The sequence below is a fragment of the Artemia sp. Qi Xiang Cuo genome, chromosome 1 (assembly GCF_049724085.1).
Source record: "Artemia sp. Qi Xiang Cuo chromosome 1, ASM4972408v1, whole genome shotgun sequence".
Lineage (NCBI taxonomy): Eukaryota > Metazoa > Arthropoda > Branchiopoda > Anostraca > Artemiidae > Artemia > Artemia sp. Qi Xiang Cuo.
This window is the reverse complement of record NC_142794.1, coordinates 16,647,394-16,669,695: the sequence shown is the minus strand read 5'-3', so window position 1 is coordinate 16,669,695 and position 22,302 is coordinate 16,647,394. Positions and strand designations below refer to the sequence as shown.

Below are 22,302 nucleotides of genomic sequence, written 5' to 3'. Positions count from 1 at the left end.
ATGACCTACAGATTTTCTGATGATTCAATGGCATGTTATTCATTAAAATGTGTTACTGCCTAAAAATTTAGATTCCTAAAGATATAAGGTATATTGCTGATTGCATTTAGTATTAGAAGTTATGATTTGTTTGTTTGTTGTTTTTGTTTTTTTTTCTTTTTTTTTCTGTCTCTATTTAATATTCAATTTAAGTCCCTTTGTATCCCTGCTTTTTTTAGTTTTTTTTTAGCAAGGAATGACTGAGTTTGAAGTAGAGAAATTTAACCTCTAAGAGAGTTGCCCATGAGAGTTGCCATCTATCTAGAGGAGTTGCCCATGATGATGATTTCCCGGTTAAAGCCGAAAAGAAATAGTGTTTATCTGCGTGCGCCTTATGATTTGTCGTCACTTCAGGAAAACCAGTGTCTACGTTTATAGTCGTGGAATGTACATGTTACATCAAGTTACTTAGATATTCTTCAGTTATTAGATGATTTTTCTCCCCATTTTGATGTTGTAGGGCTATGTGAAACGTTTTTGTGCGAAAACCAGTCTCGTTCGCCTTATGCATTTCTAGGGTACAACTTACATGTGAAGAGTCAGGTTTTGTTGGGCTGTGGTGGCATTGCGCTCTTGGTGAAGGATGGGAGGAGGAGTGGTATAATGGATGATCTTAGTATATGGAGAGAAAGTAAGGTGGACATTTTTATAGTAGAAGTAGAATTTAATAATAAAAAAATATAATTAGTATGGTGTATAACTTGCCCAGCGCTCACTTGTGTGAGTGTACAGATGGATTTAATGAGCTCCAAGAAAAAGTCCCAACTGGTGTTAGTCGCATAGTGATGGTTGATTTTAACTTATTGGATCTTCTAGTCAAAATGGCTACTACTTAAATTTATTATTTCAAATGATTTATATCCGCTTTTGAATATTCCAACTAAAATTACAAGTCAATGTGCAAGGATTATCGACATTGTTTTTGTTCGCTCAGTTGATTTGAACCGAACTTTTCCTGATGTGATGTTTTCTGGGTATGATAATGTTACGCTGTCAGTTGCTATTAGTTGAGATGTAAACGAAACCGGAAAAAGAAACTACAAATTTGCCTGATGAAAAAAGAAAATCACCAAAAGTTGTCAGAGGAGTTAAGTGTAATAGACTGGAGCCCAGTATTTGAGGAGAAGGAATGCCCTACGAAAGCCCTGGATCGACTTATGGAAGTTATTACACCTATCTATGACAGAACGTGCCCACTAAAACTTATTAGCAGGAAGAAGCTTATCCCCCGTAAACCATGGATTACAGAGGAGATAATTGAGAAAAATGAATGAAGAAATCGGCTCTGTGAATCATATTTGGATTCCAAAAGTGATTAATCATTTGTTTTGTTTACAAAGCAAAGGAATTTGGTGAATAAAATGAGGAGAAACACAATATCTAATCATTACTGTGTAAGCGGGAGGAAAGTAAAGGAAATATGAAAGAGACATGGAATGTTTTGAATGAGATTTTCCCTTTCCATGGGTGGAAAGGGAAAAGAGGCCACAGCAAATATTAATTTGAATGGTTGCAACCGTGATGATACAACTGGAATTGTAAACAAGTTTGTAAATTTTTTCTTGAATATTCATTCTAAAGTTCAAACTAGTCTTACTGATAAGTATAATTAAGTGCAGTGCAACACTATTAGTGATTTCCATGGTCAAACATTAAACATGGAATTCCAGCTCTGCACGTGTGAAGAAGCACCGAAAGCGGTGAAGTCACTTAACTATAATTCTGCTGGTGTTGATAGTTTGTCCCTGCGAGCTCTGAAAGTGATTTTAGGATATATTTTTCCCTGTCTAGTGTATATTATCAACCTTTCTCTAGAAAAGGGAAGTTTCCCGGAGCAGCTTAAGGTGGAGAAGATAATTTCTCTACATAAAGCCGGTTGAAAAGCAGACATTGAAAACTGGAGACCCATATCAATTCTACGTGTGTTTTCAAAGATAGTTGAGAAAGTGGTGTATAAACGACTCTTTGATGTCCTTCAGACTAATAGTTTGTTGAATCTGACACAGTTTGGGTTTCGTAAGTCTCACTCCAAAACGCACGCCTTGCAGCACCTGGTTCAAAGTGTAAACTGTTCATTAGACTCAGGTGTCATACCTATGTCTGTTTTCGTTGACATCAGAAAAGAATTTGACACGGTTACTTTCAAAGTGTTGCTTCACCGAATGAGAAGTCTTAGAATCGAAGGAATTTGTCTAAGATAGTTTGAGAGTTATCTTTATGGTAGGTCGCTCAAAGTTGTTTCAAATGATGTAGTCTCATCTCCTTTTCCTGTGATGTTTGGTCTGCCAGGGGGTTCTGTGCTGGGCCCCTTACTTTATCTAGTTTATGTGGATATGATGCGCTTTAATCCTCAAGAGGTATGTATTACTTCCTTTGCTGATGACACTGCGCCAACAGTATTTACAAAATCAGCTGATGATTTAAAAGAAAAAGATAAGAATGCTCTGAAAAGACTGGAGGTGCTTATGAGTTTAAGTTTGCTATGTGTTAGTATAAAGAAGACGTTTTTACTGACGTTCTCTTGGTTTCTTCATTGATTCTAATCTTACGTTGAAACTCCACAGTGATACCATATCAACAAAAATTGCACGTGGAGTAGGAATACTTAGAAGAGTCAAGCATGTTCTGCCGCAGAGTACTCTTCGTACGATATATTATGCAGTCATTTACCCGTGTATATCGTATGGTTATTTCGTGTGGAGCAGTAGCATTGGTATGAACTAAAAGCGTGTACAAGTGTTACAAAATAAAGCAGCAAAAATGATTGAGAAGAATGTACGAAATGTGAAAAACGACATCGTGTGTTTTAAATCTCTAAGGGTTCTTAACGCTGGGTAGATAAGAGACTACCAAGCCCTGATATTTGTTGATAACTGTGTGAATAATCTAGTCCCGCAAATTCTTAAGGAGTTCTACTGTTTCAACAGTGATTTTCATGATTACGATACGAGAAGCTGCGATAATTTGGTTGTGGAGCTTCAAAATAGTTTTAGATCAGGTTTTACTTTAAAGTATCTTGGTCCTTCTGTTTGGAATTCACTTCCTGTGAGCCTTAGGGTGGCTGAACATCTTCCTCAATTTAAAAATAGATTAAATGAGAATTTTTTGGGGAATTAGTTTTTTATTGTTTTTATTTGATGTTTAAGGGTTTTTTTTTGCAGGGGGGAGGAGTGGGGGAATGGGCTGGGGGAGGAGTGGGTGGAAGGGCTGGCGGAGGAGTAGCTGGATTATGGAATAGATTTATTAATTTAGGTTGATTTAGGAAGAGTTATGTATATAATCGAGTTATGTATATATAACTTGTATCTTCAATACAAGTTATCCAGAGCTATATTCAACTGGACGAGGAATGTTACTCACTTCTTCTTCTTCTTCAATATCACAGCAGGCGGGTTTTTCAGTTGATACTATTTAGCCCTTTTCCTTTTGCTTCACTCTGTGGGCTACAGAGCTACTGGCTTGGTTGTCTTTTATTTATTAGATATTCTCAAATATCTTTCAGTAGATCTTTCGACTCAAGGAGTTCAAATATAATATGATAGATATCGCTTTCTGTGCTCTGTGCGCAAGAATATTAGGCTAGGCTCTTGGCTGATAGTGAGATTTTGTGGTGTTTGAAGCATTTTAACCGTTTACAATGCAAGGTATGCTGTGCAGACGTCAGCATATTACATTCCAATAGGCAGTGGTCAATTGTTTCATTATTCATAATACAATACCTGCAAAGAGGGGACAGGGGAACTGAACCACTTGAATTGGGAAACTGATACGAGAATGCAAGAAAGTTTAGTCCATTTGTTCCAGAAAGAATTCTGTGATAAATTTTAGAAAAGTACTTATTGGGAAAAGGGGAAAGAGTAGGATTTTTCTTATTAAACATAATATCTTATAGTCTCCATCAGTAAATATCTCTAATGGGGATTGGTCTCCCACTTGGCTGGTAGATATTTATAGCATTTTTTGCTATTTCATCAACCTGATGATTACCACTTATATCAGAGTGGCTAGGAATATACTGAAGATAAGTTCTTATGCCAGTTGAAGCAAGATTATCTATAATACTAAGACAATGATAAGTGTCAATATCCAGCTTATACTGAGGAGCTGAAGACAGCAACTCAAGGCTTGATAAAGAGTCAGAATAAACTATAATATTATTTGTATTAGCAATCAAGGGTTTATTTTCCATAAGGTGTTCTAATGCCATGATTATGGCATTTAACTCTACAGACATTATAGATACATTATTATACAATCTCTCACCCATTGCAATTTTCAGGTGAGGAAGGAAGGCACCACTTGCTACCTTCTCATTCATTTTTGACCAATCAACAAATATTTGGAAACAGTTTTTATAAGTAACTTTATTAAGTTCAGCAATTTTTTTCTGGACAAAAGCGATGAGGGTTAAATCTTTATTCCACTTTCAGAATTCAGTATTTATCATGGGATTGACCATTTCCATGGAGGGGATTTGGGGAAAGTAGGTGCCATAGCCATTACGGGTATAGGGAACTTCTTCTGAATATTGGCATACTCATCTGCAATGCCTCTATACATGGCTGGATTTCTTAACCAATTATATAGGGTGTGTGAGCTATTTGATTCAATTTTTGGAAGATGTTTTATCAAGAGAAAGCTGCGTCTCTCCCTTATTGTTGTTAATCCACTCTCCATAAGCAGAAACTTGGTGCTTGTGGGTTTCCTAAGACCCAATATGAGACGTATTATATCATTTTGTATTGTTTCATTTTTTGCATCTGGGTCCTTGCACATGTACCATAGACAATGAGCCCACAGTCAATATGGGGTCTTATATGTGATTAAATAAAAAAAACAAGTTTTTAAACTGAAAGTAAGGAACGACATTAAAACTTAAAATGAACAGAAAATATTCCGTATATGAAAGGGGCTGTCCCCTCCTCAACGCCTCGCTCTTTACGCTAAATTTTTTTATTGTTTTAAAAAATAAAGTTGTGAGACAGAGTCAAACTTAAGCGTAAACCTACGCAAACAATGAAACTTCGCAATTCTATGAAAGATTTTATAAAAGATATTAGCTTGGGGGGTAGTCCAAGGTTTGCAAGTTTATTTAAAAGGATTTGGTGGTTCACATTGTCATATGCCCCTTCAAAATCTAGGAAAGCTGCAACTAGGACATTATTTTTCGAGAATGATTCATTTATTGTATTTGTTAACAATATGAAAGCATCTGTTGAGGAATGGTATTTTCTGTAGCCAGTTTGAGTGTGAGGGATCATATTATTTTTTCAACAAACCAGAGGAGTCGGTAATAGATCATTTTCTCCACTATTTTCCCCATCACAGGAGTAATCATTACGGACCTATAGGACTCCGGGTTATTTTTGGGTTTATTTTTCTTTAGGATTGGTAAGAGGGAAGAATATTTCCAGATATTGGGGAACATAAATGAAGCCCAAGCATGCTTTTAAAAATTTAGAAGTTTCTGTTTGTATGAAGGGGTGAGATTCTTTATCCATGTAGGGTGTATATTGTCATAGCTGCCGCTAGTCTTGGTCCTAATACGATGTATTGCATTGTTCATTTCCTGGATTGAAAATGGGCTGGTTATATACTCGGATCCTGGGCGAGGTTGGTAACATAGGTTCATAGGAATTTGGAGTATTTTGCTACAATTGTTTGATGTTAGCTTATTAACAAAAAGAGTGTACAAGATACTTTACTTTAAAGTATCTTGGTCCTTCTGTTTGGAATTCACTCCCCGTGAGTCTTAGGGTGGCTGAACATCTTCCTCAATTTAAAAATAGATTAAATGAGAATTTTTTGGGGAATTAGTTTTTTATTGTTTTTATTTGATGTTTAAGGGTTTTTTTTTGGGAGGAGGGAGGAGTGGGTGAATGGGCTGGGGGAGGAGTGGGTGGAAGGGCTGGCGGAGGAGTAGCTGGATTATGGAATATATTTATTAATTTAGGTTGATTTAGGAAGAGTTATGTATATAATCGCCACGCGTTAACAAAAATAAACTTTTTCCCTAGCGTAGTGTTTTATAATTATATTTGCTTGATTTTTTGTGTATTTGATGAAATAAACCTAAAACGTACCTGATCTTTAAACTTGTAAATCTAAGATTGAGCCAATATTTTGCAAATTCTCATCTTTTTTGGACAAAGCAGTGAATCTTTATTGCTAACAATATTAAATGAGATATTTGCATTGAAGAATGGCTCTAATTATGAAACGTTTAGATCTTCAATACAAGTTATCCAGAGCTATATTCAACTGGACGAGGAATGTTATTCACTTCTAAAATCCTTCCTTAAAATTCTTCTTTCTCTTTTAATATCAAATGCCACAGCAGAATGCAGTTTTTTGACATTAAGACGGCTAAAAAGCTGGATGCGGACCAGGATGTTAACAGACCGACTGAAAGGGCTAGCCCTTCTGAACGTTCATCGAAATATTGAGGTCGACATCGACCGTGTAATCTATAGATATTGGGGGATTGTAAAGAGGAAAATAGATTTTGTGTTATAAAATTTTAAAATGTTTCCAAGTGCATTTAGTTATTATGCATACAAGTGCATAAATTATAAAAACAAAAAATTAATTAGTTTACATTAGTAATTGAATTTCTATATCTGATTTTGAACGTAAATATTTTCTCCGTCCCTATGATGAAGTTTCATAGATTTCACAAAATTGCAATCTTCGTTTAGTTTTGCCCATTTTCCAATGACTCATTCGGTTATGCCCCATAAACAGTAGTTACCATATAACATTATAGAAATTCAGACTGTTCCTATTTTAATTTCTTTAGATCTTTTTTCGTCACAATCAATGTTGGTCCCTGATGGCTAAATGTCTGATGTTTTTTTTTATGTAATTTAGTACTTATAAATAGAAGTAAAAGTAAGTAAGTAAGTAAGTAAGTTTATTTGTAACCCGCAATATAAAATAAATGAGGAGTAAAAAATAAAGAAAAAAAAATATTATCCACAAGGAAATAATAAGAAAACACAACTTAAATAACATAGCAATATCCATAGAATCACTAATCTGGAAAAATAAGTAAGGGGGTCACGGGCACATATCTTCTTTGGAGTATTGGTCCTCAGATCCTTAGCGATGTTGTCAAGCAGCACTAGAGGGTCAATAAGTCCAAAATAAGAAATAATCTTGTTATTTCTGTACCACCTTGGTAAATATAGCAGAAATTTACCATATTTAAAATAGCCTTTCCTTAGCTGATACGGTCTTTTTTGCGCATTAGAGGCTGCAAACCGGAAAGAAAAAGAATTTTAGGAGAACAAAACTATGGTAAAGTTTACATAAGCCTCGGTGGCTGTACATCCCTTTATTAGGTGAGATTTTACCATGTTAGAAGCGAATATACTGCAGAGCACTAGTAACCAGAGACGAGCATGTAGTCGAAAGTGTATCAGAAAAAGTAATCCCAAGCCATTTCAACTTTGAGACACACTTGTGTAGCATTGTACCCAAATGTAAAGGAGGAGCAGTGTTAGAAGTATTAAGACGCAGAAACTTACATTTTGAAGCATTTACAGAAAGTCCAATCATGCTCAAAGCATTAATCAGAACATTTAGATTCTTTGTGAAGCCTGAGCTAGTCTGACTAACTAGCAGAACATCATCAGCATAGGCAATGTGACTAACAGCAGTATTTTCTTAAAACACAGTAGGAGACAGCATTCGCAAACAGTTCGCAAGTACAATTTTAAAAATATATGGAGTCAGCACACCACCTTGCCTTACTCCCTTCTTTACTGAGATTGGCTCGGATACATCAGAAACCCATTTTAACCAACCAACGAATTGTAATACAAATACGGAAGATTTTTTACTACGGAAGAATTAACTCCTGCTTTAACTAAGCAGTAAAGCGCTTGCGAATGTACAACGTTGTCAAAAGCGCCCGAGATATCAACTGAGCAAAAATAAAGTGGCCTTTTTTGCATTTTTGCCGAGACTAGCAACTCACCAAGTATATGATCGGCTTGAGAACAACCCAAACCGGCTCTTAACCCAACTTGATAATGAGAAAAATCACATTTAGTCAAAACTTCAGACAATACGGCATACTCGAACAGCTTACTGATGAAGCAGGACATTGTAACTGGTCGATAACTGGAACACTGATCTTTGTCCTTTCCCTTTTTCAAAACTGATGTTACGATTCCCGAAAGAAAACTATCTGGAACTAACGACTGGGCTAAACACATCTGGAATAGGAGCTGAATGTGTGTTAACAATAATGGACGCTTAATGGTGAAGTGATTGTAACACAGACCATCCATATCAGGAGCACTTAGATATTGACAATATATGGATTTCCGAAGAACTCGAAGAACAGTATTATGTAATAAGTGTGAGAAAGCTATCATAACCTGACTAAATTGTAAAAATAGCAAAGCTTTACTATGACTTTTGGGTAATGGTAAAAGTAACGAAGCATTGATTTTCTTTGTGTAAGGAAAACAAACCTAACATTGTGAAATCAGATTTGAAAAATAATACCCTTGATTCAACAAGGTCCATAAAGTGCAAGTAAACCGGACCGTTTCAAAATCAGAGTTCAATGGCTAGAATATTACGTGATAATGTCACATGACAAGATATAGAACTAAACAGGGTTTTTGAATAGGGAAAGCGGAAACCAACATTTTGAACAAAGAATTATTATTAGCCTTATTACAAAAATAGGAATTGCATCAAAACTGGTCTCTGGCCAATAGGAGACAAAAATGACAAAATAAGACAAAGCTTAAAATAGGGGTTCGGGGACGGAAAGGGGTAGTCTTTTTTGGAACTAACAACGAGTAAGTGTTTTCTTTGTAATTAAGATAGGCTACCACAGTCCTATCTAAATTCCCCTTTAAAGATAACATTAAGATAGGAAGTAAAATTCTAAAGATTTCTGTCGCCTGGATAATCCAGGCTAAGTAATAAATTTAATACGTATACAGGAGACATAAGAATAAAAACTAGTGTTGAAGGCAAAGTACGACATTTTATTATAATTTAGTGATTTGTGATATCTTGGATTAGAAATACTTGGGGCCCTAGATGGAATACAGCTTTTTCTAAGGATTGGAATAGAAATAAAATTAAATCGTCTTAGAAACTTGAACGTGGGAACAACCTAAGGTTTAAGTTCAGTATAAACTCCTTGACCTTAGAGAATAAATTAAAGATCCTTTTTTGCCTCCTTCTTCCAGATTAGTGACCTTTGGAATTTACCTAGCGTTTATTAAAGTATTATATATAAGAAGATTGGAACTATAGGACCATACAATATTCCCCCACTAGCAAATTCTCTGACGTTATACGAAAGAGGGAGTCAGTCTCTTCTTTTAGCCACTTTTGCATTTCAACCCGCGCAAATATTTTATAGAGGCAGCCCTGATGTTTACAGAATGGTTAGGGAATAAAGGAGGAATTAAATTGCTACATTAAGATTTCCAATCTCTTCCGTCCAAAGATCCGATTTTATCTAGAAAATTGTAGTTTATCAAAGATCCAAAGAACACTAACTTTCTTTTCAGGAGATAAACCAGAATTTTGGGTTAATTTATACAACCATTGAGATTTGATAAAAAGGTTATTCCTAGGAACAATAATTTGACGCAAAGAACTTTAATCACACCAGTACCCAAGTCAGTCTGATTGTTCAACTGTAGTTATTTCAATTAGAAACATTAGATAGCCTAGAATTAACTAAACCCTTTTTTTCTGTAAACATTCGTGGATTGAACAAGCAGACCCATAGAATATTAGACAACAGACCTAGAAGAGGTTGAGAAATATTATAATTAGAGTTAGAATAACTTCCTTTTATTTCTTTTTATAATAAATATCAGTTGGCACTGAATTTTGAGTACCGATCCTTTCCCAAAGCCTCAGATATAACATGCTACCATTTTAGCCCTGATAGTAGGGGCAACCTTACAACTGATGTCAGTGGTACTCAAGTTTGGTGCAACTTTCGTTTAAGAGGGGGAGAGGATTAATAAAAATTGTAAAATTTGGTAAAATGTAGTTCTCTGTTCCTCCCAAGAAAGCGTGTGTTCAGTTCTTCCAAACCTATCAGAGACAGAAAAGTTTGAAAAGGTATTCATTAAGGAAAATTTTTAAATAACTTAACCTTAAAGGGAAGTTTAGACAGCGTTTTACCTTCATAAGATTCTTTCTTTCCTCTCTTTTTCTTTCTCAATGCTAAAGTTCTAGCATCTGAATCGTCTATAATTTACTCAGATAGGGCGATAGGTTAATCATCTTTAAGTGTGTGTAATTATAATACTAAACTGGAGGGTAAATTTAAATCGAGGTACTGAGGAAATTCTCACACAATTTATAAATAAACCAATTTTAGCGATTTAAAGCAATATAAGGGGTCAAAACGTTTCTCACACTAAGAGCTGAACAGAATAGTTCCATCATGAATTTAAATAAAAAAATATTAAAGAGTTAGAAACTGCAATACAGCAATCACAGTCTAGAATAAACTCTCTAGAAGGGCAATATAGAGATGCCACAGTCACAAGTAGGCTTCAAAACCTATTTATGGAGCAAGCTATTTGCTATACACGGAGTGAAATACAAAGATTCGCAACGAGCTTAGACATTCCTAAAAAGAAAGATATGTCAAGAGCAACTAGGGATATTTATGCCAGGTATAAGTTTAGTGAAAGAAAAAATACTCGCATAAAATGCTGGACTTGCGGGGGTCTACATGGACAATCGGAATTTAAAAACCTCCAACTTGTATCTGCTGTGGTGAAACAGGCCTCAAAGCAAAATATTGTTTAGCTCCAGCACCTATAAACCAACCCCAAGAATTTTTTAGGGCAATTTTGCCGAAAGTACTACGGCCTCCGAGCAATGGTTAGGGAACCACCGCAAGACACAGGCCCAGATTCCGTAGTTTTTTTTTAGATATAAGTTAACCGTTAGGAGTAGATTTAGTGTGACTAAGAGTCACGGACAAGACTAGGACTATGAAACAGGAGTGACTAGCACGGACAAGACTAGGACTATGAAACAGGAGTCACTAGCACGGACAAGACTAGGACTACGAAACAGGAGTCACTAGCACGGACAAGACTAGGACTATGAACAGGAGTCACTAGCACGGACAAGACTTGGACTATGGAACAGGAGTCACTAGCATGGACAAGACTAGGAGTATCAAACAGGAGTCACTAGCACGGACAAGACTAGGACTATGAAACAGGAGTCACTAGCTCCCGAATAATTGGGAGGGGTTCTGTTCTGAAGATGAATGGGTATCTAATCTCGTTCAAGACATATTTGTAAGCCGACAAATATGTATATATGAATTAAAAAAAAGGCCCGAAAGGTCCATGCAGCATAATACAAAAAAAATATTGGAAATCTAAATCTTACCTAATAATTTAGTGTATGTCATTCAAGAGTGTTCATCAAAAAAAATTATTCTTATAGGGGACCCTATCTTGCGTTATCGGAATTATATAAAAGCGTCTTTTTGTTACACGAGTTAAAAACTTATAAACGACGGTTAGTAAATATAAGACAACTTAAAAAGATAAAATGACCGCGAAAGGTTCTTAGCCATGAACCCTGAAATTGCGAAACAAAAATCATAGGTAGAGGACAAGCCCTTAGATCCTATTACTAGCCTAAAGGAGAACATATCTCTAGCTGGGATAGAGAATGACTGGGACAATGAATTTGAAGATTTAATCTCTATATATTTCCAGAACAACTCCAATACGCAGATTGGCATTGCTGAACTGAGGAAATGCACATTTCCTTAAGAGAAAACAGAGGAAGGAAAATAGCTAAATATTGGACATTTATTTTCAATACTTTTAATCTACTCATCTCTATAGTAGGACTAGTTTCTATAGGAATAATATTCAAAACATTAAGAAAACTATGGTTAGACTATAGGAAACAAAAGCCTCAAGCCTTTCACGTAACAGTAGAACAAGAAGAAATTGAATCAAATCGATTCTTAGCAAAGCTATGGTTTCATTAAGAAAACAGTAACTGTACTAAGAATTTAAGTTTGGGAGGTTGTGAGAAAGCTATCATAACCTGACTAAATTGTAAAAATAGCAAAGCTTTATTATGCCTTTTGGGTAATGGTAAAACTAACGAAGTGTTATTTTTCTTTGTGTAAGAAAAACAAACATAACATTGTGAAATCAGACTTGAAAAATAATACCCTTGATTCAACAAGGTCATTAAAATGCAAATAAACCGGACTGTTTCAAAATCAGAGTTCAATGGGTAGAATATTACGTGACAATGTCACATGACGAGATATAGAACAAAACATGGTTTTGAATAGGGAAAGCGGAAACCAACATTTTGAACAGAGAATTATTATTGGCCTTGTTACAAAAAAAAGATTGATTGCATCAAAACTGATCGCTCGCCAATGGGAGACAAGAAAGACAAAATAAGACAAAGGTTAAAATAGGGGTTCGGGGACGGAAAGGGGTAGTATTTTTTGGAACTAACAACGAGTAAGTGTTTTCTTTGTAATTAAGATAGGCTACCACTGTCTGTCAGAATTCACCTTTGAAGATAACATTAAGATAAAGAGTAAAGTTCTGAAAGATTTCTGTCACCTGGGTAAACCAGGGTAAGTAATGTAATACCTATACAGGAGACATAAGAATAAAAACTAGTATTAATGGCAAAGTACGACAGTAGAACCCTATCAGTAGGTCGTGACGGGAGTCCATATACGGGTATAGAACCACGTGGTTTATGGTTTTCTCAATGAGAATGAAAAAAAAGAAATTTTCTCAAATGGAAAACAATTAATTTTCTAACAGTTATTGTTTTTTTCTTGGATTGATATTGGTGTAGGTCGATTTATTTGATGTTTGTAACGGATGTCAACGTCAAATTATGGATGTTTTATGGTTTTCTCAGTGAGAATGAAAAAAAAGGAATTTTCTCACTTGGAAAAACATGAATTTTGTAACATTTATTTTTGTTTTCTTGGATGGATATGTGTTTTTAGATTTATTTGATGTTTTTCTCGAATGTCAACATCAAATTATGGATGTTTTATGGTTTTTGTCAGTGAGAATTTGAAAAACAGGAATTTTCTCACATTTATGTATGTTTTCTTGTATGTTTATGTGTGTTGATCGATTTATTTTATGTTTTTATCGGATGTCAACATCAAATTATGGATGTTTTATGGTTTTTGTCAGTGAGAATGAAAAAACAGGAATTTTCTCACTTGGAAAAACAGGAACTTTCTCACTTGGAAAACCATAAACCACGTGGTCCTGTCTCGAGTAGCACCTGTGAACTTGATTTACATAATCGCTAGGGGAAATTATTGATTCACGAAGGGGAGAATTAAGAAACATTAAGGCTTCTTTAATCTTAGGTCTGAGGGATAAATATTCTTTAGGTCAGAGAGAAAAATTAATATTCCATTTTTAAATAGGGCTTCATTGATCTTTAGTGTCAGGAATTATAAATGAAATCACTTGATATCTTGGAATTATGCGGGAGTCTAAAGAGATAAAAATTCTATTTTTAAATACGGCTTCACTGAGCTTTAAGTCGGAGAGATAAATTGATATTCTAACGAAACCTTAATAGTTTAGCTAGGAAAATTTATGAGATGAAGAGATTAACGTAGGAATGGGTTTCCTAGAAATTTGAAATGCGTTAGCGCAGAGATGCCAAACAAAAGGAACACACAGAAATTACGTTTAGGGATTATTTGGGCGAAACGGTCTTATCCATTTTATGGGATTATTTTGGCGAAACAGTTAGAGACATTTTGAAAGAAGATTTTAGGAAAGGTTTTAGAAGAGAATTCGAGGGTGGTCGTTATAATACACAAGTTGTATTTTAACAGTGTTGTGAGGTCCCCTACCCCAACCCCAAAGGGCCCCGATCACCCAACCCCGATCCAAAGGGTTCCAATCCCCAAACCCCAATCCACAAGAAACCCCCCGGTACCCAAAGGTTCCCAGGGCTCCCAAAGGGCCCCCGGACTCCCAAAGGCCCTCACCCGGTCCCCACAGCCCCACAGGGCCCCGATCCCACTACCCCGATCCTCAAAGGTCCCCCAGGCTCCCAATGGGCCACCGGACCCCCACAGGCCCTCCCCGGGTCCTCAAAGGTCCCCCAGGCTCCCAATGGGCCACCGGTCCCCCAAAGAGCCCCTCCCCCCCTTGGTCCCCAAAGGGCCCCCCTCCCTCTCCCTCCATCTCCCCCTCCTTCCCATCCCATCCCCCTCCCCTCCCACCCATCCCCTCCCCCTCCTCCCCCTCCCCTCCTCCCCTTCCCTTCCCCATTTTTTAATATTTTTTGTGCATTGAGACACAGAACGACCCTCCAACCCCCCGGCCCCTCCCCCCCCAAAAAAAGGTTCCCCCCGACACCCCAAAGGCCTGATTTTTCAAACTTCATTTTGAATTTCTTTCGTTGAAATGCATGAGTTGGAATATTTCAGTAGTGTTTGATCGTGGTTTACCTTATCACAGTTACATTTTCTTGATTTTCGAAGTTCATTATGAAGTTATTTCGTTTAAATTCAATAGTTGGAATATTTCATTGGCGTTTGTTTGTGTTTTACCTTGTCACAGTTACATGTTATTTTTTTTTAAATTATAATTTTGAATTAATTTAGACGAAATTATTTTTATGTTAGATTTATTATTGTGATGGTTTTGTTTTAAATTTTATAATTTTATTTATCTATTAATATATTTGAAATAGATTTATTTCTTTCTTATATAATAAATATTTTTTATATTTATGATGTTTTTTTTTGTTTTTTACCTAGAATAAGATACAGATTATATAATATTAAATTTAAATTTTGTTTTTATTTCTATTTAATGAAAGAGTTGGTATATTTTAGTAGTTTTTGGTGGTGGTTTACCTTGTCACAGTTACATTTTCGTGATTTTTCAAAGTTCATTTTGAATTTCATTCGTTGAAATGCAAGAGTTGGACTATTTCAGTAGTGTTTGGTTGTGGTTTACCTTGTCACAGTTACATTTTCTTGATTTTTCAAATCTCATTTAGAATTTCTTTCATTGAAAAGCACGAGTTGGAATATTTCAGTAGTGTTTGCTCATGGTTTACCTTGCCACAGTTACATTTTCTTGATTTTTCAAAGTTCATTTGAATTTCTTTCGTTGAAATGCAATAGTTGGAATATTTAAGTAGTGTTTGAACGTGGATTACCTTGTCACAGTTACATTGTCTTGATTTTTCAAAGTTCATTTGAATTTATTTCGTTGAAAAGCAAGAGTTGTAATATTTAAGTAGTGTATGGTTATGGTATACCTTGTCACATTTACATTTTCTTGATTTTTCAATGTTCATTTTGAATTTCTTTCTTTGAAATGCAAGAGTTGGAATATTTCAGTAGTGTTTGGTTGTGGTTTACCTTGTCACAGTTACATTTTCTTGATTTTTCAAAGTTCATTTTGAATTTCTTTCGTTGAAATGCAAGAGTTGGAATATTTCAGTAGTGTTTGGTTGTGGTTTACCTTGTCACAGTTACATTTTCTTGATTTTTCAAAGTTCATTTTGAATTTCATTCCTTGAAATGCAAGAGTTGGAATATTTCTGTAGTGCTTGGTTGTGGTTTACCTTGTCACAGTTACATTTTCTTGATTTTTTAAAGTTCATTTTGAATTTCTTTCGTTGAAATGCAAGAGTTGGATTATTTCAGAAGTGTTTAGTTGTGGTTTACCTTGTCACAGTTACATTTTCTTGATTTTTCAAAGTTCATTTTGAATTTCTTTCATTGAAATTCAAGAGTTTGAATATTTCATTCTAGTTTGATCTTTGTTTGCCTTTTCTCAGTTAGATAGTCGTTATTTTTAAAAGTACATTTTTAATTTAGTTTATTGACATGAAAGAGATTGACTATTTCAGTAGCATTTGGTTGTGGTTTAACTTATCAAAGTTACATTTTCTTGATTTTTCATAGTTCATTTTGAATTTCTTTCATTGAAATGAAAGAGTTGGAATATTTCAGTAGGGTCTGGTTGTGGTTTACCTTGTCAAAATTACATTTTCTTGATTTTTCAAAGTTCATTTTGAATTTCTTTCGTTGAAATGCAAGAGTCGGAATATTTCAGTAGTGTTTGGTTGTGGTTTACCTTTACCAATCTAATTTTTTTTTATTGTTAATAGTTCATTTTGAATTTCTTTCGTTAAAATGCAAGAACTGGAATATTTCAGTAATACTTACTGTTCGTTTACAATGTCACAGTTACATTATAAAGATTTTTTCTAATTTCATTGAATTTCTTTCATTTGAAATGCAAGAGTTGGTATATTTTAGTAGTATGTTTCTATGGTTTACAATGTCACATTTACGTTCTATATAATTTTTAAAGTTATTTTTGAATTTCTTTCGTTGAATTTAAAGCGCCGGTGTATTTAAGTGGTGTTTGGTCATGGTGTACAATGTCGAAGTCACATTTTATTTATTATCAGAATATAATTTTGAATTTCTTTCATTGAAATGCAAGAGATTGAATATTTTACTAGTGTTGTAGTGTCATTTAACATATCGCTGCTACTTTTTCTTGATTTTCTAAAATTTCATTTGGAATTTACTTAGTTGAAATTAAAGATTAGTACTATTTAAGTATTGTTTTTTTATTTTATAAATTTTAAAAGATAAAATTTATTGATTTTTCAAAGTTCATTTTGAATTTCTTTCGTTGAAATGCAAGAGTTGGAATATTTCAGTAGTGTTTGCTTGTGGTTTACCTTGTCACAGTTACATTTTCTTGATTTTTCAAAGTTCATTTGAATTTCTTTCGTTGAAATGCAAGAGTTGGTTTATTTCAGTAGTGTCTGGTTATGGTTTACCTTGTCACAGTTACATTCTCTTGATTTTTCAAAGTTCATTTTGAATTTCTTTCGTTGAAATGCAAGAGTTGGAATATTTCAGAAGTGTTTGGTTGTGGTTTACCTTGTCACAGTTACATTTTCTTGATTTTTCATAGTTCATTCTTAATTTCTTTAATTGATAATCAATATTCTTACTTTGTCTTGTGTTTTTGTTTGTTGATTAACTAGACACTTGTCGTTTCTCAAGATTTTTCTTTTTTCATTTGTATTTCTGTCGTTGATATGCAAGAGTTGGACTAGTTCAGTAGTGTTTGGTTATGGTATACCTTGTCACAGTTACATTTTCGTGATTTTTCAATGTTCATTTTGAATTTCTTTCGTTGAAATGCAAGAGTTGGAATATTTCAGTAGTGTTTGGTTGTGGTTTACCTTGTCACAGTTACATTTTCTTGATTTTTCAAAGTTCATTTTGAATTTCTTATGTTGAAATGCACGAGTTGTAATATTTAAGTAGCGTTTGGTTGTGGTTTACCTTGTCACAGTTACATTTTCTTAAACCATGTCAGAGTTACATTTTCTTGATTTTTCAAAGTTCATTTTGAATTTCTTTCGTTCAAATGCAAGAGTTGGAATATTTCAGTAGTGTTTGGTTGTGGTTTACCTTGTCACAGTTACATTTTCCTGATTTTTCAAAGTTTATTTTGAATTTCTTTCATTGAAATGGAAGAGTTGGAACATTTCAGTAGTGTTTGGTTGTGGTTTACCTTGTCACAGTTACATTTTCTTGATTTTTCAAAGTTCATTTTGAATTTCTTTCATTGAAATGCAAGAGTTGGAATATTTAAGTAGTGTTTGGTTGTGGTTTACCTTGTCACAGTTACATTTTCTTGATTTTTCAAAGTTCATTTTGAATTTCTTTCGTTGAAATGCAAGAGTTGGAATATTTCAGTAGTGTATGGTTATGGTATACCTTGTCCCAGTTACATTTTCATGATTTTTGAATGTTAATTTTGAATTTCTTACGTTGAAATGCAAGAGTTGGAATATTTCAGTAGTGTTTGGTTGTGGTTAACCTTGTCTCAGTTACATTTTCTTGATTTTTCAAAGTTCATTTTGAATTTCTTTCGTTGAAATGCAAGAGTTGGAATATTTCAGTAGTGTTTGGTTGTGGTTTACCGTATCACAGTTACATTTTCTTGATTTTTCAAAGATCATTTTGAATTTCATTCGTTGAAATGCAGGAGTTGGAATATTTTAGTAGTGTTTGGTTGTGGTTTACCTTGTCACAGTTACATTTTCATGATTTTTCAAAGTTCATTTTGAATTTCTTTCGTTGAAATTCAAGAGTTGAAATATTTCAGAAGTGTTTGGTTGTGGTTTACCTTGTCACAGTTACATTTTCTTGATTTTTCAAATTTCATTTTGAATTTCTTTCGTTGAAATGCATGAGTTGGACTATTTCAGTAGTGTTTGCTAGTGGTTTACCTTATCACAGTTACCTTTTCTTGATTTTTCAAAGTTCATTATGAATTTATTTAGTTGATATGTAAGAGTTGGAATATTTCAGTAGAGTTTGGTAGTGGTTTAACTTGTCAAAGTTACATTTTCTTGATTTTTCAAAGTTCATTTTGAATTTCTTTCGTTGAAATTCAAGAGTTGTACTATTTTAGTAGTGTTTGGCAGTGGCTTCCCTTGTCACAGTTACATTTTCTTGATTTTTCATAGCTAATTTTGAATTTCTTTCGTTGATATGCAAGAGTTGGAATATTTCAGTAGTGTTTGGTTTTGGTATACCTTGTCACAGTTACATTTTCTTGTTTTTTCAATGTTCATTTTGAATTTCTTTCGTTGAAATGCAAGAGTTGGAATATTTCAGTAGTGTTTGGTTGTGGTTTACCTTGTCACAGTTACATTTTCTTGATTTTTCAAAGTTCATTTTGAATTTCTTTCGTTGAAATGCAAGAGTTGGAATATTTCAGTAGTGTTTGTTTGTGGTTTACCTTGTCACAGTTACATTTTCTTGATTTTTCAAAGTTCATTTTGAATTTCTTTCCTTGAAATGAAAGTTGGAATATTTCAGTAGTGCTTGGTTGTGATATACCTTGTCATAGTTATATTCTCAAGATTTTTAAAAGTTAATTTTGAATTTATTTCTTTGAAATGCAAGGGTTGGTATATTTAAGCAGTGTTTGGTTATGGTTTACCTTGTCACAGTTACATATTCTTGATTTTTCAAAGGTCATTTTGAATTTCTTTCGTTGAAATGCAAGAGTTGGAATATTTCAGTGGTGTTTGGTTGTGGTTTACCTTGTCACAGTTACATTTTCTTGATTTTTCAAAGTTCATTTTGAATTTATTTCGTTGAAATGCAAGAGTTGGAATATTTCAGTAGTGTTTGGTTGTGGATTACATTGTCACAGTTAAGTTGTCTTAAACCATGTCACAGTTAAATTTTCTTAATTTTTCAAAGTTCATTTTGTCTGTCTTTCTTTGAAATGCAAGATATGGTATATTTCTGTAGCGTTTGTTTGTGGTTTACCATGTCAAAGTCATATTTTCCTGATTTTTCAAAGTTCATTTTGAATTTCTTTCATTGAAATGAACGAGTTGGAATATTTCAGTAGTGTGTGGTTGTGTTGTACATTGTAACAGTTACATTTTCTTGATTTTTCAAAGTTCATTTTGAATTTATTTCATTTAAATTATAGAGTTTTAATATTTCTTGATTTTGTGTGTTTGTTTTTCATTTTTACATTTTATTGCTCTTTTTTTTTCTTAGTTAATTTTTAATTTCTTTCGTTGAAATGCAAGAGTTGGAATATTTCAGTGGTGTTTGGTTATGGTATACCTTGTCACAGTAACAGTTTCTTGATTTTTAAATGTTCCTTTTGAATTTCTTTCGTTGATATGCAAGAGTTGAAATATTTCAGTAGTGTTTGGTTGTGGTTTACCATGTCACAGTTACATTTTATTGATTTTTCTAAGTTCATTTTGAATTTCTTTCGTTGAAATGCAAGAGTTGGAATATTTCAGTAGTGTTTGGTTGTGGTTTACCGTATCACAGTTACATTTTCTTGATTTTTCAAAGATCATTTTGAATTTCATTCGTTGAAATGCAGGAGTTGGAATATTTTAGTAGTGTTTGGTTGTTGTTTACCTTGTCACAGTTACATTTTCATGATTTTTCAAAGTTCATTTTGAATTTCTTTCGTTAAAATGCAAGAGTTGAAATATTTCAGCAGTGTTTGGTTGTGGTTTACCTTGTCACAGTTACATTTTCTTGATTTTTCAAAGTTCATTTTGAATTTCTTTCGTTGAAATGCATGAGTTGGAATATTTCAGTAGTGTTTGATCGTGGTTTACATAATCACAGTTACCTTTTCTTGATTTTTCGAAATTCATCATGAATTTCTTTAATTTATATGTAAGTGTTGGAATATTTCATTAAAGTTTGGTTGCGGTTTTCATTGTCAAAGTTAAATTTTCATGATTTTTCAAAGTTCATTTTAATTTCTTTCGTTTAAATACAAGAATTGGAATATTTCAGTAGTGTTTGAATGTGGTTTACCTTGTCATACTTACATTTTCTTGATTTTTCAAAGTTCATTTTGAATTTCTTTCGTTGAAATGCAAGAGTTGGAATATTTCAGTAGTGTATGGTTATGGTATACCTTGTCACAGTTACATTTTCTTGATTTTTCAATGTTCATTTTGAATTTCTTTCGTTGAAATGCAAGAGTTGGAATATTTCAGTAGTGTTTGGTTATGGTTTACCTTGTCAGACTTATACTTTCTTGATTGTTCAAATATCATTTTGAATTTTTTTCGTTGAAATTTAAGAGTTGTAATATTTCAGTAGAGTTTGGATGTGCTCTAACTTGTCAGACTTACATTCTAATTTTTTTTTCAAGTTCATTTTGAATTTATTTTGTTGAAATGCAAGAGTTGGAATATTTCAGTAGTGTTAGGTTATGGTTTACCTTGTCACAGTTACATGTTCTTGATTTTTCAAAGTTCATATTGAATTTCTATCACTGAAATGCAAGAGTTGGAATATTTCAGTAGTGTTTGCTTTTGGTTTACCTTCTCACCGTTACATTTCTTGATTTTTCAAAGCTCATTTGAATTTCTTTCTTTGAAATCCAAGAGTTGGAATATTTCAGTAGTGTTTGAGTATTGATTACCGTGTCACAGTTACATTGTCATGATTTTTCAAAGTTCATTTGAATTTATTTAGTTGCAAAGAAAGAGTTGGAATATTTCAATAGTGTCTGGTTATGGTAGACCTTGTCACAGTTACATTTTCTTGATTTTTCAATGGTCATTTTGAATTTCTTTCATTGAAATGCAAGAGTTGGAATATTTCAGTAGTGTTTGGTTGTGGTTTACCTTGTCACAGTTACATTTTCTTGATTTTTCAAAGTTCATTTTGAATTTCTTTCGTTGAAATGCAAGAGTTGGAATATTTCAGTAGTGTTTGGTTGTGGTTTACCTTGTCACAGTTACATTTTCATGATTTTTTAAAGTTGATTTTGAATTTCTTTCGTTGAATTGAAAGAGTTGGAATATTTCAGCAGTGTTTGCGTGTGGTATCCAATGTCACAGTTACTTATTCATGATTTTTCAAAGTTCATTTTGAATTTCTTCCATTGACATGCAAGAGATTGACTATTTCAGTAGCGTTTGGTTGTGGTTTAACTTGTCAAATTTATAGTTTATTGATTTTTCAAAGTTCATTTTGAATTTCTTTCATCGAAATGCAAGAGTTGGACTATTTCAGTAGGGTATGGTTGTGGTTTACCTTGTCAAAATTACATTTTCTTGATTTTTCAAAGTTCATTTTGAATTTCTTTCGTTGAAATGCAAGAGTCGGAATATTTCAGTAGTGTTTGGTTGTGGTTTACCTTGTCAAAGTTACATTTTCTTGATTTTTAAAAGTTCATTTTGAATTTCTTTCGTTGAAAAGCAAGAGTTGGAATATTTCAGTAGTGTTTGCTTGTGGTTTACCTTGTCACAGTTACATTTTCTTGATTTTTTAAAATTTCATTTTAATTTATTTCGTTGAAATGCAAGAGTTGGTTTATTTCAGTAGTGTCTGGTTATGGTTTACCTTGTCACAGTTACGTTCTCTTGATTTTTCAAAGTTCATTTTGAATTTCTTTCGTTGAAATGCAAGAGTTGGAATATTTCAGTAGTGTTTGGTTGTGATTTACCTTGTCACAGTTACATTTTCTTGATTGTTCAAAGTTCATTTTGAATTTCTTTCATTGAAATTAAAGAGTTGGAATATTTCAGTAGTGTTTGGTTGTGGTTTACCTTGTCACAGTTACATTTTCTTGATTTTTCAAAGTTCATTTTGAATTTCTTTCGTTGAAATGCAAGAGTTGGAATATTTCAGTAGTGTATGGTTATGGT

The 22,302-nt window shown here is 33.7% G+C and overlaps 1 protein-coding gene across 1 annotated transcript in view; it reads left to right on the top strand.

Moving 5' to 3' along the window:
• Positions 1 to 2,372: 2,372 nt before the first annotated feature.
• LOC148956057 (hypoxia-inducible factor 3-alpha-like) overlaps positions 2,373 to 22,302 on the top strand; it is a 147,837-nt gene continuing 127,907 nt past the window's right edge. Inside the window, exon 1 of the mRNA XM_089089070.1 lies at positions 2,373 to 2,525. Coding sequence (XP_088945196.1) covers positions 2,373 to 2,525 — 153 coding nt within the window. The remainder of the gene's footprint in view (positions 2,526 to 22,302) is intronic.